General features: G+C 37.0%; 1 protein-coding gene across 4 annotated transcripts in view; it reads right to left on the bottom strand.

The window, feature by feature from the left end:
* MCTP1 (multiple C2 and transmembrane domain containing 1) overlaps positions 1-21994 on the bottom strand; it is a 339516-nt gene that overhangs the window by 146662 nt on the left and 170860 nt on the right. For 3 of the 4 annotated variants that reach the window (XM_035014874.1, XM_035014872.1, XM_035014871.1), the window contains 5 exons: positions 13323-13425; positions 11479-11581; positions 11025-11126; positions 10591-10665; positions 8417-8536 (listed from right to left, as the gene is read on the bottom strand). In XM_035014874.1, the coding sequence (XP_034870765.1) occupies positions 8417-8536; positions 10591-10665; positions 11025-11126; positions 11479-11581; positions 13323-13425 (503 nt within the window). The remainder of the gene's footprint in view (positions 1-8416; positions 8537-10590; positions 10666-11024; positions 11127-11478; positions 11582-13322; positions 13426-21994) is intronic. The other variant, XM_035014873.1, reaches the window with a different exon arrangement.

Genomic DNA, 21994 nt, shown 5'->3' on the forward strand with positions numbered 1-21994 from the left:
GCCTAATGAAGTATGCTTTTATATCTCTGACATAATGATATTTGTTTAAGAATGTAAAGATTATCTACTAGTCATAAATTCAGTGCAATGTATAGACAAAACCCATCAAACCCTCATAATGATGGAGGTTATATTACTTAGGCAGAATTAATGTTCAGCCCACTCTCCATTTCAGGGAAGCACAACAATGCACCCTTGCAATTGGTATAGAGAAGAAAACTCTCATATGGATTTTCATAAGGGGAAGATTCAATTCGTTAACCTCTATGAAGCCAAACAAAATCCTTTCTTTAATTGGACTCTAATGTAGTCAATAATTTTGTGTAGAGATCACAAATTATCTTTCTCCAGACTGATTACCTATGGGAATAATTTCTATTGTATGCAAACTACAGAATATTGAAACTAGACTTCACTACCGAAAGCATGAAAATGAATATAGTTAAGCTCACATTAAACCTCATTTACAAGCATGCATGCTCAATGGGGGGCAATATGGCACCCAAGGGGGCAAAAATTGGTTCTTAGGGGAGAATTAAAAAAAAGCTTAGATATTACAATGATTTGTGACCTTCTAAAACCCAACATTCCCTGAGAAAATCTTATTCCTTAGCATTTATTTTCTCTCATTTAATGAAAATTTTCTTCTTAGGTGCTTGAATATGGGGGAAAAAACCCACTGAGAAACACTGACTTAAGATAAAATAAAAGCCAAGTTTTATCTCTAACATTTCCTTTTCCATTCTTAAAATCAAGGTTGCCTTTCATTTTCACCCAAATATGTACTGACACTTTAATATAATTTCCATCTTTTCTTGCTTGTTAGCTTTTCTCTGATTTTCTCTTCATTACATCCCTTTGAGCCAATAGCTGATGACTGGTGTGAATGTGAGAAATGGTTACTCCTTCATCTTTCCTCTCTTACTGATCGCTGATGTTACCACTTGCTGAGTGTTGGGCCTCCGTCGTCACAGTAAAGGAGAAGGCGCAACGTGGAGTCATAACTCCCAGACATACTGTGACAAGCCTGGCTACTGGGTCTATCCCCATTTCTGACTGTAATGGTCAATGTCGTGAAATGAGGGCAAGAGAAGGAGCCACAAAAAAACAGAAACAACTTTCTTAACATTTCAGGTCAGCTTCTCCCTTGGCAAATTAATTCTAATACATTCATAATTCTAAGGTACATCTTCATGACTGGTCAAAATAGGAAAACAGGACAAAGAAAGCATTCTATTCCTATTTCTTAATATTTGCCTGATACAAGGGGGCATGAAAATATGCACAGGATAAACTTACTGACTAAAGTATTTTAACAACTGCATTTCTGTGCTAATTTAAAATCTTTCAGAAGAGTTATTACTTACTTTACAAAATCTTAGTAAAATAAATCATAGAATTATCTCATTCATTTAAATGTTTTTCATTGCAAAAACCCTTTACACGATAATATTTCACAATAGAATGTGGCTTGCTCTTTTGTCACAAACAATTTAAACTGAAGCCGGAAGGTAGAAAATTCTTCTGAGGACAAAACATTGGTTTAGGAATCTGAGGACAGATCGTGACTTCATTATTTTATAATTGTTGATCCTTAAGTCAACTCAGTTATAAAATCTGGACGAAGTCACATATGTGTAAAGGGTGTCATAAAGGTCCTGAGGCTGAAACTACCTGAGAAGTAATGCTTGTGGTGAAGTGGGACAGCCATACAGCCAGAAGGAGACCACACTGAGCCCCTGGTATCCCCAACCGCCCAAGCTTTCATTACACAAACCATGAAGGTTCACGAGAAGGCTAATTCCTGAATTCAATAAGGTATCACCATTATGTTCCTGATATTTGCAGTTTATGTTTGATTATAATATAGCGCAATAGCACTCTACCTGAGAAAAAGTGAAGTAGTTTAAATTTTCCCCCAATCATCCGTAGAAGAATATGTCCCAGGTTATAGCATTTTACTACTTCCTACCTTACAGGACAAAGGAGGGAGAGTAGAGATAATAGAAAATGTGTGTGTGACATGCTGTAAGAATTAAATTCTTCTTCTTGTAAGTACACAATAAAATTTCAGAGGAATAAGCTTTTCAGGGGGTAGTAGACTCTGTGTCTTAGGTGATTATCTCCCTCCAAAGAATGGGAGGCCATTTTGCTGACATCTCTGAAAATAGACAACAAAAAAAGGGTGTTGGCACCATTTAAAGAGAACTATGCACTGATTTGAGGAGGTGCTGCCTTTGTAGATGTAACAGCTAAAATACAAAACAAAAAGACTACACGTTTAAATAGATCTATAAACTGAGCTAGAGCATAACTCCTCAAGAAGGATTAGAGAAATCTAGTCAAAATGCTTTGTTCCATTAATACCTGATTTGCTACATTTCCTAAGATTCACGGTTGATTTTTAGCTAACTGTGATTATTCCTAAAACTCAACTCACTTCTAAATTGTGGTCTTTGGGGGGCTTTTATGAAATTGCAAGAATTTATATGTGGTGCTTTGTGAGAGGCACCACCTAAGAAAACCTAATTTTTTACAGGCCAATGTTTGAAAAAAATTTTTCTTCCTTGGAATTCAGATAAATTTGGGGGGAAAATGTAGAGTTTGACTATCAACTTAAAGTGTCAGTATGTCCATATGAATTGAACATACAATCTATTTACTGAAAAGGAAACTGTAGTACTGGAATCTTCTAAGTGTCAATAGTCTTTGACTTTGTAAAAGGAATTTTAGGTCATTTTGGAGGTATACAATCTTCTAAATCAATGAAATTCTATATAGGCTCTCTTTTTTCCTCACACATTTGTAAAGGAAATGTTTAATGTACCCTTAAAATTTGCATAAATTAGACTGGAAGTATTGTTTAGTAAACTTAATAAGTGTTTTCAGAGGAAAGCATAAATGAAGAAGGGTGGACAAAAGGAAATTTTGATCTACATAATTTTAGGAAAATGAGAGAATGCAAGGATAGGACCATGAGTTATAGATCATTTTGCTTTAGTACTTGTTTCTTTGATTTTCGAGGGTCCTTCTGTTTTTGTTGTTGCAGGGAAAATAACAACAATTACGTCTGGAACATTTCCAATTTTTCTGCTTAGCACTGAAAAAATAATTGTAGCAACAACAACAACAAAAGCTTCTATAAAAATCATTTGAAAACTGCCATAGACTCGAAGCATAATTTTGTTGGTGTGGTACTATTGAGATCTCTTAAATGTTGAAAACAGAAATTTCTGTTGGAATCTTAAAGTTACCTTTTCCTATGTCCAGTACAATCCCCCCACAATGCTCACTAACATGAATGTTGAGACTTGAACTACATGTAGATGTAGCTATGCCTTTGTTCTCACATTGATATTTCTTCTTAAGCAATGCCCCCTTTTTTAGTCCTTGAACGTGAAGGCCACTTAAAATGGCCTTATTGTTTGTAACAACTTTTAGAAAAATCCATATGTTCTTTAATAGCAGCAGGCTTTCTCCCCAGAAAATACTCAATACAGTATCCTCGTGAGCCTATTGTCCTCAGATCGTTGTATTATATTCCCAACGCCTCTGCAAGTTCAGTCCTTCCTCCCTTGCTTGTGCTTCCTCCATTTTTTTTTTTTTAAATCATTTGGCCACACAGAGCTGCCTCATGTCATTCTTTGCATACATCATCTCTGTTTTTTCTCTTTTCCTGCATAATGGCCCAGCTTTTCTGAGAGTAGCTGTTGTCCCAAGTGTGATCCTTTACTAAAATGGGGAGTGAATGAAGGTGGAGCACAAATTATCTGGAAGCAAAGGAAAACCAGGCATTTGAAAAGGACCCAGAAAGGAAGGAGTAATGAACCAGAGTGGCCTGGATGAATTGCTGTAGAGGGAATTCTCAATTTTGACACAAAAGGAACATAGGGATACCAAGGCTGACCTAGGTGGCGGGGAGAATCTCCGTAGGAAGCCTGCCTCATAGGCTGGTCAGTACAGAGGGTTGAAGCCAGTAGCCTTCCAGATATGAACAGAAACAAATGTATTTTATGAGTAACAGTTAGGCATTCAAACATGCCCATTCCAACACAAAGTACTCTGAGGGGTTGACATCCCTTCATAATTCACGTTCATTGTTCCTCTAAGTAAAATATGTGTCCCCCTGTAGTTGTTCTGTTAGGAATTGTGCTTTAAAGGCAAGAGGACATTTTTGATAATGCACATCTTAAACTTTTCATTAAACTACCAAATTTAAATTCTACCTTTTTGTGCACTCTGACATTTTTGTCTGGCATTTTCATTAATTTTGCGACATACATAAATGTAGCTGAAATGTTAACTGATCAATACTTTGTCTCTCTCATGTAGCACTAGCGCTCCATTCCCTAAGGACCACACAGCAGAACAGAAATTAAATGTGTAAAATATCAAATGTTACTGTTAAACACAGCGGCACTCACTGTGTAACGACAGAAAAGGCTAAAACAATTCCAAATGGACAGATGGTACCACAAATTATCTACAATCACATTTAAAGATTAAAGTTTGTCCTGTAAAATAATTCTTTGACGCACACTGAAGTGTGTCCTTTCACTGATAGCTCAGTTGTCCAATTATTTTTGTGCTCATTACAGTGAGAAATGACAGTACTGAAGAGAAAGTGTGCACTCTGTTTTCTTTTTTCCATGTTGCACCCACTGACATCCACAAGAACACAAATGTCTGGTCAAGAGCCTGATGAAAATTAGACCCAATTTATGAGACATTTCCACGTCTACAATAGATGATTCCAAAGACGAGCAGGGCCTTCTGTGCCACATACGTCTGTGTTTGCTCTTAGGCATTCAATATTCATAGTAAAATTTAAAAACCTAATTCATAGCGTGCAGTAACAAGGACATTCCCAGGAACAAGCTCGCCTCTATTTTATCCCTTACCTCCCAGGCCGCTTGCAAGCTTCTAATCTCGGCCGCCTGCTCTGCATCTTTCCCAGCACACATAGGTAGGGCCAAAGGGGCTGGAGCAGCTCTAACCCTGCGTTTCTTTAGCTTTCCACTTGAATTGACATTGGGACAAAAAAATTATTGTTTTTCCATTTTGATTTTATTATTCTACATTTATTTTTGGATAGAAAATTAGCAAAGAAAAATAAAACGGAATAGGAAAAAAAAAGGCACTTAAACATTACGAAGTTTACTGATCTGGGCCTAAAACCAAGCCACATAATGTGCTCCGTGAAGCAGCTGCATTTATGAAAAAGTGGGCCAAGTGGAACCAATATTATAATAATAGACCCAAGATCCATCAACAGGGAATGATGGGAACAATATGTTTGTAACAATGGGGTGCTGCTCATACTCCTCTCCTAATGGAAAGCAGCTCTTTTCAATAAACGGGCCTAAAAGGGCTCTGGTTATGCAATGAGATCTTTGAAACATTTCTTTTCTTTTTTTTTTTTAAGATTTTATTTATTTATTTGACAGAGAGACACATCGAGAGAGGGAACACAAGCAGGGGGAGTGGGAGAGGGAAAAGCAGGCTTCCCACCGAGCAGGGAGCCCGATGCGGGGCTCGATCCCAGGACCCTGGGATCATGACCTGAGCTGAAGGCAGATGCTTAATGACTGAGCCACCCAGGCGCCCCAAAACATTTCATTTTTAAATACATCATTTAATATCTATAAGAGGAATTAAAATCCTACAACAGTATTTTTTCCTGAATTGTTATGAGACTTAGATTATAAGGTGCATATTAGAAAGCTCTTTTAGAAAGAAAATAATATCTGTTGTGCACTTTGGGCAAGGTTCTTTTCTGTGCCTCAGTTTTTTCCTCTGTATATCAGGAAAATAATAGTATCTATCTTATAATTATGTTGTCGGGAATATTAAATTCATTTATGCATGAAAGGCACTTTCGTGCCTTAGTACCTGTAAAACAGTTTCCTGTCACATAAATGCTCAGGAAGTATGAGTTGTTGTTATTTTTATATAGAGGATTATTGTATTATTATTTAGAGGATTATTATATTATTATATATTAGTTGTTATATATATAACACAGAGGATTATTGTATTATTTAGAGGATTTATATTATTATATATATAACATACATATAGCACATATATAATGTAATAATATACTATTATATATTGTTATTATATAGAGGATTATTATATTCTTATTTAGAGGATTAAATTCATTAGAATTTAAGTAAAGGTCGAGGGAAAATTGCTGCAGAGCATTAAGCTATGTCTATCATCATTTAATAACCAACTTTACTAGAGCAAAGCCCTATTTATGTGGCATCATTCAAGAAGACTTTCTCCTCTTTAAAAAATTTGCAGACTGATTGACTGGTTTATTGGCTGGTCTATTGATTTAGATAGCCATTTATTTTGGGAGCCTACCAAGTGCTAGATACTCTGCAGGTGATGCTGGAGTACGAGGGTGAAAAGGCAGGGCCCCCGTTCCCAGGGAATGCCCAGCTCAGGTCTAGATAAATGCTGTTCAGTTTTGTTATTTGTTATTTCAACCACATTCAGTAGAGTGTGATTCAGTGCTTCTATTCAATGAACAGTTAATATTATCATTTCTTCCTCAAAAGTACTCTCACTGCATATTCACATGCAGCTTGTGAGGACTTGTTTCTCACCATCAGTGTCTGCAGGCCCTTTTCCTTCCTTCACGGTGGCCTCCCCCTCTTTTTTGCAAGCATCTTGCATTCAGTTTGTGTTTTGTATGACCAAGGCTGTTGGAAACTGACTACAAGCTAAGAGAGATATTATTATATTTCCTCCTGGCGAACTCTGATTCCCTTATAGTGAAACCACTCAAGTATTATCAGATACATGTACTGAAGTTTCTTGGACTTTCAGTGCCTGATTTTTTTTTAATCAGAAGAAAATTGGGGAAAAAAGTCTGCCATCTTGAATTCATTTCACATGAGCAACCTCGGGAAGCCAGAGGGAGTTTATGAAAACTTACACAACACATTGTAATGTTAAAGCATTCGAAATGAATGTTCCTGAACGAATGACATAATTATAGAGATTTCTCTATTTTCAAATTTCGCAAACAGTTGTGGGGAATGACTTTGGAAAGAGTGAATCAAAGATGGCATCATGGCCCTTTCAGGAGAATATTACTGTGTCTGTCATAAGGCCCCATGGAACCTCGAAGTAATGGCATAAAATACACACAGAAACTCAGTATCGTCTTTTCCTCATTAACATCAAAGTGCCTCTATGATACTGAAAAATCATAATAAAGTTTGCCTAACAGTACCCTGACATATTTATTATGTTAAGGCACTAAATAAAAGAATATTGAAAGAGGCAGATTTTCTTTTCTAAATCCTAATGATGATGGCAATCGCTTTCTTTAAGGAGACAACAACATGTCTATGGGAAGCTGGCCGCCTAACTTTCTGGTAACTTACAACACAAAGGGACATACTCACTCTTTGTTCCATGTGCTCAGACATTAATGAAAGTCCCATACAAGGCCTGAGAGAAGGACAGAGCTCAAAGTGCTAAACAGATGTGCATACACTCATTTGAATGGTAATACTAAAATGTTGAATTGTTACTATAATTAAGGCTCTTCTTGTAAGCCTCCATAATAAAGTCAGATTTTGCTAACCTGGAAACTATAAGGAAGCATAAGGTACTCATATTCTAACAAATATGACAATAAAATAAAGGATTTCGAAAGAAGGACTCCACTTAAACTTCAAACTGAAATCCTGAATAAGCAAAACTAATGTGAGAGCAGAAAATCCCAGCTAAAGCTCAGAGGAAAGTGTTCTCTCAGATTTTCGAGCTCTGCAAGTTGGTCTCATCAGCAGTTTTTAAATAACCAAAGTAAAAGGCCACAAGATGAACACTGTTAGAGAACTATTTGGATCTATCAAATTCTCACTTGTGCCTTTTTAAAAACTGAAAATCTCAGAAACAATAAAATGTCTCTTAAATAGGGTCACATCCACTTCCAATTGACTCACATATTCAAACATTACCAACTAGCATCCTACTGCCAACGATTTTCCTATTTTGAAAAAAAAAAATCTATAAAACAATAAAATAAAGACGAGGATGGTCAAGATTATTAATTTTTTTTAACACTAAGGACTTTTCTTGGTGCTGTTATTGGGATTTGGAATTATGCAATATGTAAAATTTTACTTTTTGACTGTCATGGAGAAAATTATATATTGGCTGAGATATCTTGCTTTCCGGAAATCTGGGGGGGGGGGGGGGGATGTGTATTCTTGGACTCGGACCTTGAACGATCCATCAGGTTCCTGCCCACGGCAAATCTGTCCAGTCAAGTCTTAAAATAGGAGTTTTAAAATGGCCACATCAACATAACTGTTACTATAGCCACAGAAACATGCAGCTATGATTACTGAATTTAATGAATAACAATGTAAGTAATAAAGAATTATCATACCACAAAAGCAGCGAGGCTCCTTGGGGGTGAATCCCAATCAAAGCAACTATTAACGTAGTATGCAGCATTTACGAGCACCATGACACAACGCTTCATTCTGATAAAGTTTCTTAGTAGCAGCTGTAAGGAGGATGAAAATATTATCAGAATTTGCAAGACTAAAAACCATCAGATATGGTACAAAATTCTTCAAGCTTAGTGTGACTTAAAAAGGATTCAGAAAGTTAATAAAGTTGTAAGAATATACCAAGCAATTTGGCTCAAGAGTTAAAGGAAGAGAAGTATCTCTGAAGAAAGTAGAAAGAACTGAATTACAAGAGCAATTTCTCAGCTAAATATATTTTCTTAAATAATATTATTATGTGGGTCGGGCTACTTTTGTTCAAAAGAAAAAAAAAATCTAAAATCTCCAAGAGATTAAGAACATTTATATACTGTGAACCTTAAATATATATTTTTTTACTCTTAAATCTCATTGTGATTTTAAGATTCTTTAAATGCTTTAACTTCAAGATATTTCAAAGTGAAATGGATAACGTGAAATGTTTTAATTTCACGTCTTAGAGGAAAACCTGTCAAGTGTTGCTTTATTACAGAAAACAAAATTTTCACCATTTTTGTAGGAACCTCCCTTATTTACTATCAATTTTTCAGTCTCTGTCTCTCGGTCTCTCTCCCTCTCTCTCTTATTCTCTCTCTCTCTTTTCCACAATCAATTTAACCTATATTTTCTCATTGCTTTTTTCATAATTTTGGAGTTAGGAAAAAATTTATGGTAACCAAATGCTTTACAAAATCTTTCATTAAAACGGTATATGAGAATTGATATAATTTAAATCTAACATGTAAAACAAGGCATGACTACAACTATAAAAAGAATAGCCCCTCTACTAGATGAGGGTACAAAAAATGATCTACAACTGTGTTACTAATTAGACTACTATGTCTGCAGGTTAATATTTTGCTAATGCCAAATATACTTCGATACTGATCTGGTATTTTTAAGAAGTGAAGCTTCTTGAGGTCACTTGCAAAAAATATGTGTATGTGTGTGTGTATAAATATAGATGCCTGAACAAGCATACCAGTTTTAACAAGTTGTTAAAATGGGAATTCTTTCGCGAAAAGAGTCACCCTATTTGTTTCCTTCTTTCCTTCCTCCCCTGATGACCTTCCTTTTAGAGCTCCTTTTATTACTTTTATCTCTAATTGTGAAAAAAATGTAATCTGTATTTCTATTTAGATAGATATTGCATTTGTAATTCATGCACTGTCTTTAAACAATCAAAGATCCCACTGTTTATGGTGAATTGATTAGATTAAAAACAAAACTAGTTTTAGTCTTCTAATAGCACAGAAAATCGTTAAATATTTTCACACACACAAATGAGTTCTGTAAACTTTATAGCCATAGCAAAGACATTTTATTTTAGCTGCGTTAATTGGAAGTAAACATTTTTTTAAAGAGGTAGCTTAGCACCCTTTCTTAACTTGGTATCAAACCTAATTTAAATCTAGGTCTAAATTACAAGATGCAGAGCCCTAGTTAAAATTTCTTCATGACAGAAAAATCAGATGTGCTGGTTTTCTATTTTCTTCGCCAAAAGTGCCAATAAAAGTTCATTTCTAAAAGACCATAGTCAAAATCTAATTAACAGGAAGGTTTCCCTTAAAAGATGGAGCCCCCTCTCTTGTGGATTAGAGGGAAGAGCTTTACCCAGGGCTCGCTTTACACACACCTGCACCATACCTGTGGGTGGTCTGGACATATATTTGAACCTCAGCCTTTGGTGGTTCTCATTTACACATTCCATGGCAATCAGACAGTATTTTATGTTCAAAATGATCATTCTTTGGCTAATGCAGGAATACATATCCGTTCTACGCAGCGCCTACAGTATCCCCTTTCCATTCTGACCACCCCCATCCAATTTATTAGTTTGGTATTGTCCTTGTTTGATCTCTTACGGAAAGGAAGGGAAGAGAGAGAAAGAAAGAAAAAAAAAAAAAAAAAAGGAAAGAAAGAGAGAAAGAGCCATTTCACATAAGTAGATGATCAAAAATTCCCTAGTCTTCCCCCCGTCCACGCTTCCAAGGTTTATTTGAATTTTCCTAGATGTTTTGCAGATACAGTCAGGTCTTCCCAGAGGGATTCATCTTTCCTTGCTTTTTACCTGTTTAGAGAGTCTGTTTTCCTCTTCAATGTACTTCTGTTCTTTGGGTATTAATGTTCGTAAGCTGGCTTTCACCTATACATCAACATACGTGTCTGTTAGGGACTCGCATATTACCAACGTTTACAAGTTTTTCACGCAGTTCAACCTGCAACAATGCCTAAAGTTCCAAAGTCCTGGCTGCTGCGCTCACAAAGCACAAACGTATACAGTTGCGCACGCACGCGCTTGCACCGCCGACGCCGGCAGGCAGCGGCCGCCGCCCACTGCGCAGAAAGTGCGGGTGTGCCAGGCAGTGGCGGAAGCGCCCTGTCCGGGCCGCGTCAAGGCTTAGCGAAGACGAGGAACGACAGAAATTCTCTACAAGCCGGGAACAAAGGCTTTCACGAAACTGAACTCTTTAGCAGTACGAAAAAGCCAAAGTTAAGACTTACAGCATTAAAAATCACATCTATTTCAAGATAGATGACCCCCTTTGTTGGCCCTGTCAGCTGCTTGTTTTTCAAGACGTAGGCTTTCTGTTCACCATTTTGAATCTGCGGGAAAAGGACATGACAGCCGTCTGTCTCGCGGTCTCCGCTGAATACGCTCCCTCAGTGACCTTTGACCCCCAGCTGCTGAAACTGACAGAGAACCCAAAACAACTGTGGCAATTCTGACAAGTACCTGTTCATTACCAGGATCAAGTCTGTCAGGAAAAATTAACTATCATGGGATTCAACATGGCCGTGAATCGAGTATGTTAAAATTTTTAGTGTTCTTATTACAGACCTTGGTTGAGAAATGACAGATACAGAGCTGAGGGTTTTTTTTTTTTTTGGTTTTTTTTTTTTTTTCCCCCTTGAGCAAAAGCAACACAGAGCAGCGTGTCAGGTGAATAAAACTTACAGACAGCAATGGTATAGCAACTTTGCCCAGAAAGTCAGCACTTCGATCCCGATCTTCATCATAAACTGTCACCTCAAGAACTGAATGGATATCTTTAATGTTGCTGCATGATAAATATACGTAAGAAGAAAAGACTTCATCAGTGGGGAACGAGAACAAAAATGCTTTTGAAAATTTAGATGGCTCCAGCTGGTTTTGTGTGTATGTGTTTTTAGGTATGCTATTTGCATATACACATACACAAGGTAGCTTCGTATCGGACAGAATTTCCCGTGATGCACCTTCGTAGACTACAGTGTTGGTTCTGTGACCTGGAACTTTGAACACTATTGTAATTCCAAGTTATAATTTTTAATGAAATACAATTTTCCATCTGGATGGGCACAGAATTGGCGTAAAAAAAAATCAATAAGTGGCACTGATGTTTTTGAGACTTTTCCCTCTCATTATTATCACAATAATTCCTAGCTTCCTATTAACCCCATGTAAAACTCCATTAAATTTGATATCAGCAAGAGTCACAGTATATCTCATACAATTTTTCTTTTTCTGTAATAGTAGGACATCTCCTTTGTTTACAGTTCCTACCAAAACACTGACTTATTTCTGGTAGGTTTATAGTAAAAACTAACCAACACAGAAAACAGAATGGAGAAAATGTAACATTGATAGCTATTGTACCACCCCAGGATTTAGAAATTAAATAGTGTCCCATTACGTTCCAAAGACAACGTATGTTAATAAACAACTGTGCGAGCTCTTCATTTTTGTTTCTGGAAAAGTAAACCCCAGTTGCTGACAGCCTCTATTCTTTGATCAAACTGTTTACCAAGAAAACATGAATTAAGAGAAAACAAAACAAAAAAAAGAATATATTCATTACTGAAAGACTGCAACCACGTGTGAGAAGGGGCTTTATCGGGGCACAATCAATTAATGGCTTTGATAATAATCAAACCTATTCATTCAGTTATGCATTCCAGAGAAGAACACTCTCAACAATCTTCTTAGGAGTGCAAGTCTACTGACCAGGCTTTCATCTCGTATAAAAATGTGGAATTCCTTAAAGATAAGTTGGTCAGATAATTAAATCTGATTAGTTACTCGCTCTTAAGCAGAGACATTATAAGAAATTAATGAGGAATTTAGCAGTTTTCATATACAAAAAAATTGAACTATGTTAGAAAACTTTTAAGAAATACTCTGTTTGGAGAGTTTTCCTTTGTTCAGAGTTCATTTCTAAAGCCCCGTCTAAAACACACACACACACACACCCTGGACTTAGGAGATACTATGGTGTAGATCAGCAGCTTTCAGTGCGTGGTCAAAAGATTTATAAACTTTTTTTAAAACAAAAGGAAAATTAACCCGAATGGTGTTCTGGTAACTGGGACAATACTTAATATCCTTATTGTACTAAAATGCAACAAAGCAAAACTAAAGCATCTCTGAATTCAAGACTGGATTGTTTGCTGATTTGGGGAATGGAACAAATAGAGCTTTGTCCTCCCTGGTGTCAATGCAGTTGGGGAGAATTTCAATAGAAAGTATAAAAGGAAGAAGCAGGATGGCCATTCAGTTAATGGAAGCAAAATCCTTAGTCAAACCATATAAAAATCACAGTTTTAAAAAAAAGAACCTGTGAAAACAAAGAAAAATGGCGTATTCTTTCCCCAGGTCTCTCTGTCGGAAAGGTATTACAATTATGATATTCGCTGTTGGGAGCAGCGGCTGTCCAGATGCAGAGCTGCTCATCAGTTAAGAATAAACACACACACAAATATCTCAAAAATAAATATTATTAGCTCCATTTTTGAAAGGAGCTCAAGGTAATGATTACTTACAATGTGAAGATTTTGTTCCACTCGGGATTAAGATTTTTGTAGACGGTATGTGTCAGCAGCCTATCATTGTTCAGTTCAACTACACAAAATGGGTCACTTTTACCTACGAGAGATTTGGGGGGGGAACATTTTTAGTATAAATAACACCCACAGTTCACAGTGTCATGATCATGGCCACATCGCTTTTCTGAAAAGTTTTATGAAAAACAAAAAGGAACATACAGTTTAAAAAATTTAAACATCAAAATAGAGTTAGATGTAACTGGAGAGTGTTAACAATTGTGATTCCTAGCAAATTAGAACCTGAAAAAAGTAAAAGAAAGGAAATTATAGAGCTGGTATTTTGATTTGTACTTATTCTTTTTTTTTACAAAAAATAGTAATAAATATTATGAGAGAAACTGTGATGCATGTCCATCCCTCAGTCAGTTTTTATTTAGTTCTATAAAGATCATTTGAAAGGCTCAACCCCTTCACTTTTACGCATATATTTTCCAACTCCTCCGACTCATCAGTAACTTTTAACAGAAATTTCTAAACAAAACTGAACAAATTTATGTTGGGAAAACTGCTATATTACAGAATGACACCATTGTAATGTGACTTTAGATTCCCTCCTGAAATGTCTCTGGCATCACAAGAAGGTAAATTAAACCCTCAGAGGCAGAAAAAATTTTGCCATTTGAAACTTAAGCTCAACAACCAATCTGCATGTTAAAGAGCAGTATTTTTTCCTGTCCACTGAGAGTAAAGAATTTGGAAGTTATCATCTGTTTACAGCGAGCCTGTTCTGCCATAATCAAATCTTGTCCGTTCGGCAATTATATTTTGTGATATCCTCAATATTTTGTAATGTCATGTCCTGTATTATAAGAACCCCATAAAGTCAGAGGCTCTATGGGGGCAGCATTAATGATATTAGTGCTGCGTGTAATTTGTTTGATACCTTATACAAATGACAATGAAATCAATATTTAGACAAAGCTGTCCAGAGGTCATATCTTTTAAACTACAATATTGATTTAGACTACATAAGAGGTTAATGTGCATATTATTAACTTTAATGATAAAGAATAATTGTTTTAAATGCATTGTGAATTGTAGTCACAGTAGTTTACACTTCTGTGAAAGCTTAAATATCATTGAAGATTTTCAATTAAATTTTAATAGGAAGGAATTCATTAGCTATCAATGACAGATAAGTCATGTATTCCCACACAGCAGTGTATTTACTTTCCATATTGTGATTCTTAAAATGAGCCATACAAACTTTGACTCACCTTTAATTTAATTTATTAGTTATAGAATAAAAAAAAAAAGAGTAAATATATGTGTGTTAGTTCAGCGGCCTCATATACCCCAGGATGACTGCATAATTTAGCAGTATGGTAGTCTTTTCAATTTTTGGTCTTGGGAACAATTTTGAATAATGAATAGAGAATCGAAAGTCTTTGAGGTCTGTTGACATTTTTATTTCTGCCTTTGGATCTGTATTTTCCTTTTTTTTTTTTTTTTTAGTCATACACACATACACACCATGGAAGACAGAATTCAAAAAAGAACATTTTGTTCATTAAAACAGTGCAAAATGTTTTATTTGCCACATCAACAATTTTATTTTCTTCCACGGAATTCAGGTACAAGCATAAAAAGTGGATTCAAACAATTTCAAAAGCCTTACTTATTCTTAAGGCCCATATAAAGTCTTTTCACCTAGCTTTGTACTGGGTAACATGCATACCATAAGAAAGAGGACACACACTACCACCTCAAATAATTTATAAAAGGGTTGGAGAGATTTAAAAAATCTACCTGTAATGATCAGAGAGAAAATTAAAGCCATATTTATTAGAATTCCATGTCAGAAGCATCACTATTCTGCCATCACTTTAGACAGAACATTAGATTGATTAGTGTTGGAACTTCTACCTAAAAGACAAGTGGAACATTCACACTCTTCCTGGGACCTTCTTTTAATTTTTCTCATATATGTGTACATTCATGTAAATCTTAATTTAGTTAAAAAAAACTATATAAAGATAGCACTTTTGGGCATTTCTGTTTCCTCATTTTCACTTGCTTTACTTCAATTACTATTATATTTCAACTGACTTGGTTTTACTCGCCCTCAAATGATCAGCAATGTGTAACAGATGCAGTCAAAACTGCCCCACCTCTTCAATAGCAAAACACAAGAACAAACTCCAGAGACCAAAATCTATTGGGAAAACATTTTACTTTATTTTATTTTTATTGCCCAGTGTGGAGCCCGACACGGGGACCGAACTCATGACTGTGAAATCAGGACCTGAGCTGAGATCAAGAGTCGGACACTTAACCGACTGAGCCAAGAGGTGCCCTGAAAATATTTTTACTTTAAACTTCTACCAGCAGAGAATGCAAATCTTCACTTGATTTCTTTTCTACAGGAATTACATTCAATTGTGTAAGAGACTTTCAACCACATGGAAAGTCTCTTAAATCACCACTTTCTTTGTTACTCTACCCGTATTTGCTGACAAAAGATCTGGAGTCTTAAAGAAACAAAATCTGTTCTTAATGATTAACGCTTCCCATATCTTGGTAAGAAACTAATCCATTTATCAAAACCTACACCCATGAGGCTGTGGGTATCCATATTTTCTTACTGTGTAGTTGATTAGTTTGCAAGACCATTCCTAGGGAAAACTGGTTATCTGCCGTTGACCACCACATTACTTATTCTCTCACTCACTCTCTTCTATTAGGATGAAGACATTGAAGCCCTAGAGACAATGCTACACCCACCAAAAACAGTGTAAGCACCTTCTGAAGCCACTTCTCAGTCATTTTGCTAGATTAAATTCCAGGGGCATTCCATCATTGGCAAAAATATTCTCTTACATGTACCTGCTTTTAACTTGAAATGGGTAAGTAAGGTAAATTTTAAGAGACCATATTAAACACTGTACCAAATGTAATGGTGCTTACATTAAAAAAAAAAAGAGAGAGAGAAACTTTTATCTTAGACCAAATTACTACTTAACACAGCTTTAATTAAATATATTTAAATGTGGGGCGCCTGGGTGACTCAGTCGGTTGAGGGTCGACTCTTGATTTCAGCTCAGGTCATGATCTCAGGGTTGTGAGATGGAGCCCCGCCTTGGGCTCCCTGCTCGGCGTGGAATCTCCTTGAGATTTTCTCTCTCCCTCTCCCTCTGCCCCTCCCTGCACTCTCTCTCTGTCTAAATAAATAAATGAAATCATAGATATATATAATTATATATCTATGATTTTATATATATCTATATTTAAATATAAGGTACCAGGCAAGACCTTTCCCAATTTCCCAATAACTATGCCATATCTTAGTAGTTAGTAGGCCACACATATGGGAAGACCTGGCTAATGTTTTGACCACAGATTCATTCACTCAACAAGTAATTATTACTTACCATGTACCAGGCAGTGTTCTATGCATTGAGGAGACATAAGTGCATAAAACAATAATTATGATAAGCCTGACCTCATGGTGTTTACCTTAAGGAAAAAAACAATGAATACACACATTTTATGGTATTGTAGAAGGTGATAAGTACTATAGAGAAGGAGTTAGGAACAGCAATGAGGAGTACTGGTATGTATGTGCAATTTTTTAAAGGACCGTCAGAGAAGGTCTCACTGAGAAATCAGCATATGGGCAAAGAAATAGAAAAGGCAAGGGAGTAGGCTCTGGGCTACCTAGAACAACAGGTTGTGGAAAGGTCAGAGAAATGGCCATGCCTGGTGTGTCTAGGAATATCCAAGAAGCCAGTGTGACTGAAGGAATGAATTGAGGGAAGGGGAAGAGTAGAGGGTGAGGTGTGGGGAGGGTGGCAGGTCTCTGCAGGATACGGTTTTCTCTACAAGTTCTAGGAGAAGCTTTTGGAGGTATTCGGGCTGCGGCGTGACATGATCTGACAGCTGCTATTTGGAGAATAAGGTGGAGAGAAGCCAGTGGAGGAGGAAGTGGGAAGAGTTAGGAGGATATTACAATCCAGGTGATGGAAAGTGCTTGGATTCTGAATATACTCTGAAGGCAGAACCAACAGCGTTTGAAGATGCCAACAGTGAACAATCTCTTATGCCTGATACTGTTATTTGCCGACGGAAAACAATTCCCTGAGCTTAGCCAAGTCGGTCTTTTATTCCCCCAAGGACAAGAAGCATTCAACAAAGGACCCAGGGTAGTTTTCTCTAGAATCTGGCAAAGAGGAAAATTTACGTAAGGAGAGAGCAGCCAATTTTATATTTAACTTCTATTCATCTTTTCCTTCTATAAAGTTATGTTTTTACAGTTATCAGTAATGGATGCCAACATCAGGTCTTTACACACTATGTTATTTTCAACTAATTTAGAAAGTATCCTTCTGCCACTGCATGATTCAAGGGTAATTAAAAATTAACAGCAATTTCAACCAAAATAATAGTAAACGTACAATATCAAATTCTATAAACTTACCACTAAAAAGCATTCACCATAGTTTTATTTTAAAGAAGTGGCTACACACAGTTAATGTGCTTATCTGGCTTGCTAAATGATGCTTTAAATGACTGGCTTTTCAGTTCCTAAATTTTGCAGCCTTGATTATGTGCCACTTAAACAACCGAAAACAATCACAGAAATACCAGTGATGGACCTAACCATTAATTATCTCCTTAATTATTCCTTCCTTTCATCCTTTTATCATTCTAGTTGGACCCCGTGATATGCTGCTGTGCTTGCTGAGAGTGTCTGGGGAGTGGGATTGACTACAGGATGCGGTATTGAGGTCTACCAAGTACACTGTGTTCTGCAAAGCTCTGAAGAGTGATGCAAAGCTGCTCCATGTGATGATTTTACTCAATACTGTATGGGCAGAAGTGCAAGGAATTAAAGGCAGCATCCAAAGTTGAACTGTATTTTGTTTCTGATAATTTTTGGCTATTTAAACAGCCTCAATGTATGGGAACAGATTATATAATCCCTTATCTCCCTCTTAGTCATTCTTGTCATAAGACTAAAGCTGACCTGTGGGTACCAGCTGGCTTTCTCTTAACTTTCACCGTTTGGGCTAAAAAGTGCAAGATTTGGGTTTGGATACAAGATAGAAATTGCTGCAGTGCTTGGTGAGGATCAGAGCAGTGGGGCTGATTGTGTTAACCGCCATGACAGCTGAAAGAGTCTTAGCCTTGCTTGAGAACACTGCAATTTTCCTTGTTGACAATTTTCTAGAGAGAAACAGGAATACCTCTGGAAGCATTCATTACTTATTGAACGCCTGCTCCTCTCACCCTGGAATTTTAAGTATGATTAAGACACAGTCCAGCACTCAAGGCACGCACAGTTTAGTGAGCATGATAGGCATGTAAATACACAATTATAATGCAGGACTGTTAGTGCTGTAATAAAGGTAAGTAAAAGGTACAATGGGAAGCATATCATTCTCTAGCTCTAGAAACAGGAAGGGAAAAGGAGGCAAAGACTTTTCCTCAGTGGGTGAGATGACCCTGGTGATCTATGGTGATTACACATCTCTACTGCCAACAGCTTTAGAGAGAAGGACGATTATCTAACAAGAAGACTTTAACAATTTATGATAAGGAATATTTAGCTTAAATTTGTTTCTTTATCTTCTTTATCCCTTTGATACGGACTCTATAACACAGCAACTTAGATCTATGTTATGTAGTGACTATACAATAGATACTTAAAAATATTAGGTTAGGACTAATGCGCATTTATCCGTAATCTCGTTAAATACCAGGGGCTATTTATTTTCCCTATGGATTTTTACAGGGGGAAAAAATCTCCCAAGGGAGTTAAAATTAGAGCTTCTTCTCTCTTAACTTAAAAGTAAATCTATAATAAATTTTAAAGCACATGCTCTAACACTTAAATTCTTACGGTGAAAAGCCATTCCTACAGCAGTAAAAACAGGTCAGAATTGTCTCCAATGGGCACCTTTTCTGGGCGTCTTCAAAGCAGCACAGAGGACTGAATGGGATGTGCTGACTGGCTAATTCTCTCTCACTCTTAGCCCTTGCTCTTTGGGGTCACAACACTGACACGTTTATAAAGAACTGTGGGAAAGCCTGCACCACCCCTGCTAGCTTGTTACCTGTTACGTGGGCAAGTGGATGGCTTCAGTTTGTGCAAACTACTGGTTTGAGCATTAAAGTCACTCAAAAGATACTGAATGATATTCTTGCTCCCAGAATAGAAAGTTAATCCTGATCCATCAGTGGTGGGCTTTGTCCAGGGTCATTTTGCTGCTGACAAGAAGCACACTTTGCTGGATGTGGTGTGTTATAGAAATGTGTGTGTAGGGGGATACCCAGTGACCACCTCTTTGTTGTCCTGTCTCTGAAAACACAGAAGGCTTTCAATAGCATGGAAAGCAGTTCATATCCATTGGGGCCTTTTATTTGGGGCCTACCTTGCACAAATTAAGCTCCTTGGTTTAATTTCCTCAGGTGTCACAGTTCGAAATGGCTATACTTTAATCTTTTTTTTTTAATTATAATCAAGATTGCCATCTGTCCTTTCCACAAACTGGAATTTCAATCATAACATATAACAATGTTGTACGTAGATGAGGGAATTCCACAGGGTCCACCAAAACAAAAAGCTATGTGCATTGGATATATCTTCCAATCCTTCCCTTATCACTGGAGATGGGGTTTTGACCTTTGCTTTTTTTCATCAACTGACCTAAACATATTTTAAACATCTGATTGGTAGAAATACATTAACTGCCACTACTCACTAAGTTCCCACTGGGTCTGATTCTGGGACTGAGTAATAATAACTGGGCTTCCCTTTTCTCACTAAGTCATGAGTTGTGGCTCTCAGCCCATTAGACCTAATACATCCTTTTTCATATTGAAGATTTTGTAATGTCCTCCTTAAATTTTTGAAATAAAAATCAATCATGATTTCAAAATTTCATATAATGCCTTAATGCCATAATAAAGGAGGACTAAACTGAAAGTTGTTTATAATAAAATCATATGTTTATTTATTCAACAAATATTTATTGAGTGCCCACTATATGCCAGGCCATGTAAACAAAAAAGGGAAATGTCCCTGCTCTCTTGGATTCTATTTGTAGTGGGGAGGGAAGAAAAAGAGACTAAATATTGAACACAATTAAGAAATACATTATATTGTATGTTAGGGAGTGATACGTGTTAATGAAAAATGGAAACAAACAGTGCGGCATAAGGGTTTTGAAGAATGTGGGGGAGGAGCATAGTTTATAAATATAATTAGTGTGGTTGGAGTAGGCTTCACGGAGAAGGTGAGATGTGAGCAAAGACCTGAAGGAAGTGAAGGAGTACTCAAATGGATATCTGGAAAGAAGTATCCCAGGAAGGGGCAAGAGCTAGAGCAAAGGCCTGGTGTGCTCAGGGACCCTGATATAGTGGGGCACAGTGAGCACTGGGAACAGTGGTGGAACATGTCAGAGAAGTAAAGGGGAACCAGATCATGAACCAGATTGCCATGGAGGCAATCCTAAGGTCTTTGGTGTTCACTGTGTAAAATGGCAGCCATTTGCATGGCTTGAGTAAATAATATGTATTTCAAAACCCTCAACTTTATGGTCAACTAATCTTCGACAAAGCAGGAAAGAATGTCCAATGGAAAAAAGACAGTCTCTTCAACAAATGGTGTTGGGGAGATTGGACAGCCACATGCAGAAGAATGAAACTGGACCGTTTCCTTATACACACACAAAAATAGACTCAAAATGGTTGAAAGACCTAAATGTGAGACAGGAGTCCACCAAAATCCTAAAGGAGAACACAGGCAGCAACCTCTTCGACCTCAGCCGCAGCAACTTCTTCCTAGAAACATCGCCAAAGGCAAGGGAAGCAAGGGCAAAAATGAACTCTTGGGACTTCATCAAGATAAAAAGCTTTTGCACAGCAAAGGAAACAGTCAACAAAACCAAAAGACAACCAACAGAATGGGAGAAGATATTCGCAAATGACATATCAGATAAAGGGCTAGTATCCAAAATCGATAAAGAACTTATCAAACTCAACACCCAAAGAACAAATGATCCAATCAGGAAATGGGCAGAAGATATGAACAGACATTTTTCCAAAGAAGACATCCAAATGGCCAACAGACACATGAAAATGTGCTCAACATCACTCGGCATCAGGGAAATACAAATCAAAACCTCAATGAGATACCACCTCACACCAGTCAGAATGGCTAAAATTAACATGTCAGGAAATGACAGATGTTGGCGGGGATGCGGAGAAAGGGGAACACTCCTACACTGTTGGTGGGAATGCAAGCTGGTGCAGCCACTCTGGAAAACAGTATGGAGGTTCCTCAAAAAGTTGAAAATAGAGCTATCATATGACCCAGTAATTGCGCTAATGGGTATTTGCCCCAAAGATACAAATGTAGGGATCTGAAGGGGCACATGCACCCTGATGTTTATAGCAGCAATGTCCACAATAGCCAACTGTGGAAAGAGCCAACATGTCCATCGACAGATGAATGGATAAAGAAGATGTGGTATATATCTACAATGGAATATTATGCACCCATCAAAAGGAATGAGATCTTGCCATTTGCAATGACGTGGATGGAACTAGAGGGTATTATGCTGAGCAAAATAAGTCAGAGAAAGACATGTATCATATGACCTCAT

Source organism: Mirounga leonina, unplaced genomic scaffold (genome assembly GCF_011800145.1).
Source record: "Mirounga leonina isolate KUSES-001 unplaced genomic scaffold, KU_Mleo_1.0 Mir_168, whole genome shotgun sequence".
Lineage (NCBI taxonomy): Eukaryota > Metazoa > Chordata > Mammalia > Carnivora > Phocidae > Mirounga > Mirounga leonina.